Source organism: Sciurus vulgaris (genome assembly GCF_902686455.1).
Source record: "Sciurus vulgaris genome assembly, chromosome: 1".
NCBI classification, from domain to species: domain Eukaryota; kingdom Metazoa; phylum Chordata; class Mammalia; order Rodentia; family Sciuridae; genus Sciurus; species Sciurus vulgaris.
Window position 1 is genome coordinate 184,055,942 of NC_136461.1, and position 9,788 is coordinate 184,065,729.

The 9,788-nt window shown below is 35.4% G+C and overlaps 1 protein-coding gene across 1 annotated transcript; it reads right to left on the reverse strand.

Annotated features, from left to right (window-relative positions):
- Positions 1-6,360: 6,360 nt before the first annotated feature.
- LOC306653493 (ubiquitin-fold modifier-conjugating enzyme 1) lies at positions 6,361-7,247 on the reverse strand. Its single transcript, XM_079126507.1, has one exon. The coding sequence runs from the start codon at positions 7,231-7,233 to the stop codon at positions 6,730-6,732; it is 504 nt and encodes a 167-aa protein (XP_078982633.1). The 5' UTR covers positions 7,234-7,247; the 3' UTR covers positions 6,361-6,729.
- Between the last annotated feature and the right edge of the window lie 2,541 nt (positions 7,248-9,788).

Here is a 9,788-nt window from a genome sequence, read left to right on the forward strand (position 1 = left end):
ACAGTAATTATTAATGTTGACCTGGATCCCTTCAGATCTGTTTGGGGAAATCTGGCCCCGTTAGCCTATGCCCCTGGGGACATTCATTCTTCCAGTGATTGCCTTGAGAGAGAGGACAGGGCAGGCCTTGGTGGTAGTCATTTAACCTGATGGCATTCCCATTGGTAAGGTCCCTCCTTTCCACAACAGAAACGATTCCCTTTTGTGGCTACAGGTCCATGCCATTTACCTCCTTTAACACCCAGAAGCTTGCTCCCTGCAGTTTTCCTTCTATCTCTATGTTCCCTTTCCTTCCTCTCCTCCTAAGGTGTTATAAAAGACAGATATGAGTTAGATGATGCTATCTAAGAACTGATTAGGGACTTATGCCAATTTCTGTAACTTCCTCCTAATATCGGGGACTGAGTAATAAATTCATCCTTGAAAATTATGTGGCCATCTGTGAATTTAGGAGCCACTGTGGTGTGCTCTCTCAAGGACTCCCTGAATTTCTCCAGAGAGGTTGGGGAGCCCTCCTGAGGACCTTGATAGATTTCAGATATCTTAGAGTAATTGAGAGGATTCTGCCTTGACCCTTTGAGATGTTTAAGGACAAAAGCCTAAAAAGTCTAATTTTTTAGTCATTCTGTTATCATTTGAATCCCATTCAGGATCATTCCCAGGAATTGCCTGTGCCTAGATGGATAATCAGTTCTACTCCTAGTTTGGGCTGTAGGGGCATGACTGAGATATAGATCATCTCATCTTGGTTGGCCCAAATTCCCCTCCTGGCATTTCCTGAGGTAGCATTATGTTTTGTCCTCCTCTAGAGGTGAATGATGGGGCTCATGGGTGGGGAGTACATGGGAGATACTGTTAAGGGTTGGTAGGATTTGGGAATTCTTGGGATTTCTCTGACTTTCCTACCCTTATAGATATCTCCTCAGACTTCTCTTTAATCATGGCAGTAATCATAGTTGGGTCTATATTACACTGCTAATACAATTCTGGATTCTCTGTCAAAGTAATAAAAGCTTGAATACAGGGCACCTCAGACTGTTTTCCTTCCTTTATACAAAAAAAAAAAAAAAAACAAAAAAAAACAAAAAAAAAAAACACTAAGCTGCAAGATAGTATTAAAGTTTATACTTCCCTCTGGTGGTCATGATTCTCTGTTGGAGAGTTTTTATTGAGGCCCCACCTGACAACAGAAAAATATTAGACACTTTTTCTGAGCATCTGTGGATCGAACTTGTCCAAACTTTTCAGTTGGGAGGCTAGTGGTGAACCTTGCACTACCTTTGAGGCTGAAGCCCTTATCTGAATAAGAGAAAACAGAACTTAAGCACCCATGCCAGAAAAACTGGCCATTCTTACAGTAATGTCTTCCTGAACGAGCTTCTTGTCAGTCAGCAATCCTACCCCTCTCAATCTACATGACTTGCTGGATATATTGTTGCCTTACCAGCTAAGTTCCTCAGGTATTTTGTTTCTGTATGATGAAGACCCAGGGGGAGCCAGACTTGGAAGTTACGGGCCTCCCTGACCACTATTGAACTTCCAGATACGATGGCTGATAATTAAATGTCTGCTGACAGTGGGATGTGTTCCTATGCTTCCTATGTCTATAAAATTGATGGTCCTAGTGAGTATGAACTCTTCTTATTTCAAGCAAGGTCCAAGGAGATTATGTAATGATAGAGTTGTTAATGACAAAGGATCATTTAAAAGAAGATTTTCCATCTACAGTGTGTAGTCAAGTTCCAGGAAGGACAAAGAAGACATATTGTATCAGAGGACCTTCTGCCTTCTTCATGGAGAAATTTGAGGAAGAATTTAATTAACAGGCTGTGAGCCCAGTGATCTTGGAAATACGCAGTGTGTTATAGTTCAGCTTCCTTTGAGGGGGCTATCTGTGTGTGTGTGAGAATGTGTCTCCCTAGATACTTAAAGAACAAAATGAGGTGGATGCCTCCCCTTCCCTTTCAGGCAAAGGAACTGGGAGGCACATGGGGCATAGAAACAATAGGGGTGTCTTTGGCAAGTCTGAAGCCCTTCAGTATGTGAGAAGAGGAAGCCCTGATTTGTCCCTACAAGCACTCTTCAGGTATATACCTCCTTCTATGGATAGATTTTTATTTATGAGGGAATCACTCAGGAGAATCAAGTGTGAGGGAAGAGGCTCAGATGGCTCATATGGAGGTGCCAGCTTAGAGAACATCATGATCCACTAACCACAACAGAATACTCCAAGGGACTGGTGGGAAATGATAAAGAGGAGCTTTGGAGAGTCATGGAAGAGTAGTCTCAGTCAGAATCTCACACTTGCCTCTCAAATTCACCCAAATCCTTGCATCCAAAAGCAGGCCAGGGTCAGGGGCCGCTGTCAACTTGCTCCAGACAAACTCAGAGCAGAGATAGAAAAGTAGGAAATGGAATACAGTCATTGCTGACCCACAGGGCAGGTGATTGGGAACTACAGAAACTGAGAAAGCTATCAACCTAGACTTGAGACTGGCAGCTGCTCTAATCACTTTTACATGACTGATGGGTGAAGTTTTCCTCCAAAGGATAATGAAGACAAAGTTAGTTGCAGATGACTTACCTCTGTAGGGTTTGGGGATCCTAGATGAGTTGGGATTGTGTTCCTGTTCCAAGAACTTGAAGAATGAACACCATGAATGCTGCTGAGGTGAGCAAGCAAGGGGGGATTTTATTAAATAGAAAAGGGAGAGAAGATTCAGAACTTCAGGAGCAGCATTCTTGGGAGGAACAAGAGTGCCACTTAAATCTTACAGCATCCCTACTTTTAAAGGCACATAAGGAGAAGTTGATATGTTCCTCTTGATTGGTTGTTGATATTTCAATTGTCTCCTGTTGGGCACTAGTCAGCTAATTGATTATGCCGTTGCTTTCTGTGAGATGAAAATTTATACCATTTTTGAGAAAAAGGAGCTGTTTTATAACAGCTAAAAGTTAAAATGACTGTTCCTGTGCTTGCACTCTTGATGATCGTCACTGTCCCATCCCTGTTCTCCACTGCCTATCCTTTTCTATCTCAATACCATAGGTGGTAGCAAAGCCATGGTCTGAGTTTGTCATAAATTGACAGCAATATGATTTGATATTACATTTACTTAGTTGACTTAGTGACCTCAGCATGGAAAAATCCCAGCCATGATGTCATCACAGTTTTTTAAACTAAATGCCTGAGGTGCAGTGCCTGTCCCATCTCCTCCCACCACCCCCACTCACCTTGGAGGATCTTAACTCTGGAGTTTTCAAGGAATCAGTCCTGTGAGGACACCGAGCCTGAGTGTAAGTCAAGGCAGGTCTGTGTCAATCCACATAGGACATGAGTCCCTCTTTTTCCAGTTTATTTGTTTATTGTCAATTTTCTCCCCCAATAACTAGTAGTATTTAAATTAGCACTCTGTGACATCAGAGTAATTAGAAACAAAATCAGATATTAAAATTGTGAGGAAGTAGTTATAAGATGATCAATTAGATGCATTATATAGTATTTGATTTTTAAGGATATCATTAATTTTTACCAAATATTAAAATAAGCTTACTATCTTAAATTCAAAATCTATTGAGTATCTAGGGACTGTATTCTGAAAAACAGCATTCAATAAGAAGCAATATCAAGCAAATTCTATTGCAAATTTTCTATATCTCTATCACTAACTTCATAATTAAAGCAAAGGGGAATAATCAGTGGAAGAATGACTTGTATTCATCTCCCACATCTTTCTACATTATGGATTTTTATTCATCTCAAACATAAGCTAATCAGAATTTGAAATCAATCATTTCTAATTTCGATCTGTTCTGCTTTTACTATCATAGCACTTTACGTTTTATTTTCTATACACATAAGTGCTTGAGTGTATAATCTCATTTGAAGGATGCTATTGCAATTTCATGGTTATGATTATAATGTCAATTGAACTTTCATGAATAACAACTACTAAAATTATAATCTGTTTTTTACCACTTTGGGATTTAAAAGGACCTTCTTAAAAGTAGAGATGTTTTGACATCAGTTAATAGAATCAATGTGCTTAACTTAAAAACAGTCATCATCTTAATAATTATGAAATGACTTGTGTCAAATGGCTAATTATTAGAATCAATTGCTAAGAATTTAGCTTGCTACTTCTTTATTTGACATTTCCATGCATATAACTTCCCCTGGGACACAAGCAGGCACACACACCACACGCTTGGATTCCTGTTCATCTTTCAAATGTCACCTCTTTTGTGAAGATTTCTCTGACACTTTCCTACTAATAATTTTTCTCTTTGATAGATTTCACACTATTTTGTTATTTTTTCTATAGAACTCATATTTTTCTTTTTCTTTTTTCCAGGAAGCAGGGCTTTATTCTGCAAGAGGAAGGCAACATGCTTTGCCCACCTGCCCCAGACATAAATTGTTACAACTCAGCAACTCCTAGTTTCATAGCTTAATTTTAAGTTACTAAAATGTCTTTTCCTACCATTATTCTTTGAATCAGTTTTATTCAAATTTGGAAATAGTACATGTATTCTATGTTATCAAGAAATATGACAAAAGTATGAGTCAATATGTGTGTGCACTTCTGTACATATACAAATACACATATGTATTTCAATATATTATTAAAAATATGGGGTTAAAGTTGTAACAAAAGTCATTTCACTGAAATAATGAAATGCATATATATTTATGCAATTATTATGAATGCTTATTGTAATGATTGATTTCTAATGAATCTGTATTCATGAATATTCATAAAATATTTATATGGATTATATTTGAGTACTCTTATTTAAATAAAACAAAGTAGGTATAAGAAAATGGCTTTATCAATATATAATAGATTGGTAAATATTAATGTGGTCTATCTCAAAATGTTTTAGAGAAGGTAGTAAAATAAATATATTATTGTAATACAATAAATTAATTGACAAAATGTTGGAATTAGAAAATATAAGTGATCTCTTCCCTCAACTCCAATGTTATAACTGAAGCTAACGTTAAAACTATGGACTCAGTGTATATTGCTGTATAAATTTCATTATGCTCTTGAAATTCTTTTGAAAGCTATACTTGATATATGTTAAGAGTACCATTTATCATAATTAATAATTTCCTCATAGCAATACATCTTTTTATAGAGAATGTATAGTTCAAAAAATTTCTGATCAAGATAGCTGTTATATTTTTAAAATTACCTAATAAAAGGATTTTTAGGTTATAGATCAGGGACAAATCTGGGAAGAAAAGGGTAAACAGAGACTTTCAGCAGCAGCTGTGAGTTGTCAGGAATAAGCAATTATTGTAAAGCATTGTTACTGGAGCCTGGACTCACTAGCAAAGTATCTGACCTCATTTTCAGATTTGTATCTCTATTTTCTGCTTTTTCTGTTCCAAGGATGATATTTTCCTCAAAGTTAGTGTGTACCATAGCCTATCACTTGTCTTTATCATTCTCTTTTCCTAACTTTTTTTTTTTTTTTATATTGCATCACAGAACTTTGTATCACAAAATAAGTTTTTGTTTCTGGAGATAAAAATTCTTCAGGTATTGTGGTCTGACCTAACAAGAACACTGAAGACAACAGTGAAAATCCAGAGGTGTCATTATTTTCTATTTTAGATACCTACAAAGGTATCTCACCTGTCATCCCATTACAGTTAGACAATTAGTTATTTCTTTTAATAGCATTTTATTTAATTTTTAGAGTCAACACAGGGTTTCCAGAAGATGTTGGCATCCTTTTTTGTGTCACCTTTATGAACAATGATATCCCTTGACTGATGAATTGATGAATACCAACACAGGAAAGGGAAACAAAAAGCAATAAACAGCTAGGTAGGTAGATAAGAGATCATAGGGGAGACATTAAAATAAGCACCACTAAAAATGAAAGAAGGATAAAAGCTGTTTTATTTCCATAGTATATAATCTACTATGAAATAGAGATGTAGAAAAATAAAATACAGTCATTAAAATATTAAACACGATGATTCTTTAGGTTATTAATTTGGCACAGTTAAATAGAATTACTTTGTCAACTGGAACATCAAATCAATGAATGGTTTTTGGACAAAATTCAAACATAACAAAGGAGAAAAAAAAAAAAAAAAAAAAAAAAACTTGGAAGATACTCCCAAAAGCAAGAGTACCTGATAAATGAGAATTGGAACAGAAGAAAGGTAAAGGGGTTATGGGAAAGAGAAAGTTATACATTATTGAAGAAATCTTAGAAAATTATTTTTGAACTTAATTATATGTCAAAATTATTATTGAAAGTACAGAGAAGTCAAATAAGCTTTCAAAAATAATTTATTCTTTCTTCAAATAATTACTTTTTTTTTTTTTTTTTTTTTTTACCATGGGAAGCAGCTTTTATTGATGGGTTGTCAACAGAAACCAAAAAAAGGCTATGTACTCATTTTCAGCTACTCCCTATGCCACCAGGATCGAGGCCTTCATTGCTCTACTTGGGAAGATAATATAAATTGCCTCTTGGTTTTCTAAAGTAAGTCTTTCCCCTCTCTGTGCAGCCTAACTTAAAAACTCAGTGGCAATACTATGTGTTTGTTGTTTTCATCAATAATGTCTGCTGCAGCAACTTAGAAACACCAGAGGTGGAGAGCTATAGGGGGAAGTGATCAGATGAGTAAGAAGAGTGATGCACAAGAAAGGAACGTAGCCTATCAAAGGTCCCTCTGTCCTGCCTCAGTGGCTTGATCCTTCACTGGTTGCATTTCTCTTTGTGCTGGATCACACCCTTCTGAATCAGATCAGGAATTTCCACTGCCAGCCACGGACCCAGCCCCAGGGCCATGAGATGAGCTAGTCCAAACTTGGGCACATTCCTGGCCCACAAAGGTTTGAAGTGATCAGTCAGGCATATTTTGCCACCCCTGTACATCTTGGCTGTCTTTCCATCCAACTCAGGGACTGCAATTTCTGGAGCAGTAGTGGGATATGTGATAGGAATGTCAAACTCGATGTCAAACTCGTATTTGAGGAGGTCATGAATGTACCAACATTTTCCAAACCACCGGGTCCCTTCCTTGTTGGACTCCAGACGGAACCAATCATTATCTGCATTCTTGTTGTTCTCCACATAGCGGATAAGAGACTGATATTCCTCCTTTAATCGCTGCACCCACAACTCCCGATCTCGGGGTCCAGCGTTAGTCTTCAGCACTGGAATCTCAGACACCACACGCCGTGTGGCCTCATCCGCCATCTTGGATCAGGGCGCAAGAGCTCAAATAATTATTAATGCACTAGTAAATATTCCCTATTTAAAAGTTCTTTAAAAAAATTAAAAAATTTTTAAAAAGTTATTGGCTAATTATATTGGGGAATTCAGAAGTGTTCAGACTTACAGAGGTCACAATACTTACCATAAGTTTTTACCTTAGAAAAAGAAAGTAAAATAGATTAATTAAATCCAACATTAGGAGAAAATAAATTTAAAAAAAGATAATTAATAAATCTAGCATACATGTACATTATCTTTGCTGCCTAATTATTAGAGCAGAACTTATTTTAAAAATGAGTAGTACCAAAAGCTGATTCCAAGACGAGATCAGTAAAATTGATTAAACTCCATAAAAAGCCTAAATTACTAGTATTAAAAATAAAAGTCTGATAACACTAAATGGATAGTAAAGGAATATTGCAAAAGATCATAAATTTGATAATTTCGATGTAATAGCCCAATTCTTAGAAAGACCAACCATCAAAACTCATGTGAAGGAAAATAAATTTCTTGAATAATTCTTTACCTATTAAAAACATTGATCAATAAAAAAAGTAACCATTCAAAAAAAGAAATCATCAGGTCTAGATGCTTTCACTTGTGAATTCCACTAAACTTTTATGAAACAAATGTCATTTTTTCAAAATATATTCCAGAATGCACAGGGTGAGCACTCTATAAATTATTCTATAAAGCCAGCAGTGACTTAATAACAAAATTAAAATTAAATAAAAAATGTATAAGAGAAGAAAACCAAATACTGTCTCCCATAAACAGATGAAAAAATCCTCAGAAAAACAGTGCCTCAACAATGTATCAACATTATACACCATGCCCAAGTGAAATTTATTCCAGGCTTACGAAGTGGGTTTGAAATTACAAATCAGTGAATTAAATGCTCAATGACAATAAGCTGAATAACAAAAATTTACATATGGTTATATCAATATACACTGAAAATTATTTTCACCAAATTCACAATAAAATCTATCAGCTAACTGAAAATTGAGTGAAGCAGCCTCAAAAGGATAAAGATCATTTACAAAAATTGCATCTAACCTTAAACATAATGATGAAAAGTAGATACTTTGCTTTTAAGATGATTAAGAAGGTAACAATGTCTTCTTTTGCTCCTTCTTTGCAATATCGTGTTGGAACTGATAGCTTGGGAAACACACACACACACACAACAAAATATATGCACATTTATACATATACATTTTATATATATTCATATATATATGAAGTGTATACAGATTGAGAGAAAGAAAATCCTTTTTCTTCAGAGAATATGACTGTCTATAAATAAAAACCTAATCAAACTCCAAAATGCTCCTGAAAGTAGTAAGGAGGACAGCAAGGTGTCAAGATACAAAGATTATTGTACAAAAGTCACTTACTGTCTTTATACCAGCAATGAGCTTCTAAAATTTGAAATTTTAAAAATATCTTTAAATATTTCAAAAGTTAAACAAATATCTAAAAAGAAATTATACAAGATCTGTATACTGAGAACCACAAATCATAGATGAAATAAATAAAATATAAATAGGTATTCCATGCTCTTTGGTTGGTAAGCTGAATTTTAAGATGAAAATTATTCCCAATTTGAGCTATAAATTCAATATAATCCCAAATTAATCTCAACAAGCTAGTTTTTTTTTTTAGATATTGACAAAATTATTTTAGTTTATATGGAAAAAAATAAGATACCTAATGCAATACTGAACAAGAAAAATAAATTTGGACAACCTCTCAATTTTAAGACAATATAAAACTTCTGTGGTCAAGCTGGGGTGGTGTTGGCAATAGAGTAGAGTCAAAGATTGTTTAAGAAACAGAATAAAGAATCCAGGAACAGACTTAACACAGATTTAGTCAACTGATATCTGCAAAGGCAAAAAGCAGTTTAAAGGAGAAAGGATATTCTTCCCCTCAAAGGACACTATATTTTAATAACAAATGGCTCTTACAAAGTGATTGAGAACTCTATATAAATAACTGAAAGAACTAGAGGAGAGAAAGCCTGGGTTTCTTAATTATAGCTTGAGGCTAAATCTTCTCACTACTCAGATGATAAGAAACCCTACTTTAACCAAGAAACTGCAAGAATGTTTTTGTGAAGTTCAGAGTCAAACTACCCCACATCCCCCTGCACCCAGAGTGTGAGCATGTGTTCTCCAGGAGAGGAGATGTCTGGTCCTGTCAAACTTCCAGACCTCAAGAAGGTGTATGAAATCAACATGATATAAATGTTTCCTATAGTTTGGGCAACAATATTGATTCACTACTTGATCTTTATTCCAGTTCTCCATCTAACTTGGCATTCTGTGGCCAACCTGAAAAACAATATCACTTGCTTTAACTCCAGGACTTTCTCCACATCAACATATGCATGGTAGTTTAAATTTATAAAAATCTCATAAAATCCTGGGAGATTATAGTTAGTGATGATTGCTACAAATAGGAGTGGTCCAGAAAGGGAGGCCATGATAGAAGATAATGCTTGAAACAAGAAAGATTTTACCTCTAAACTC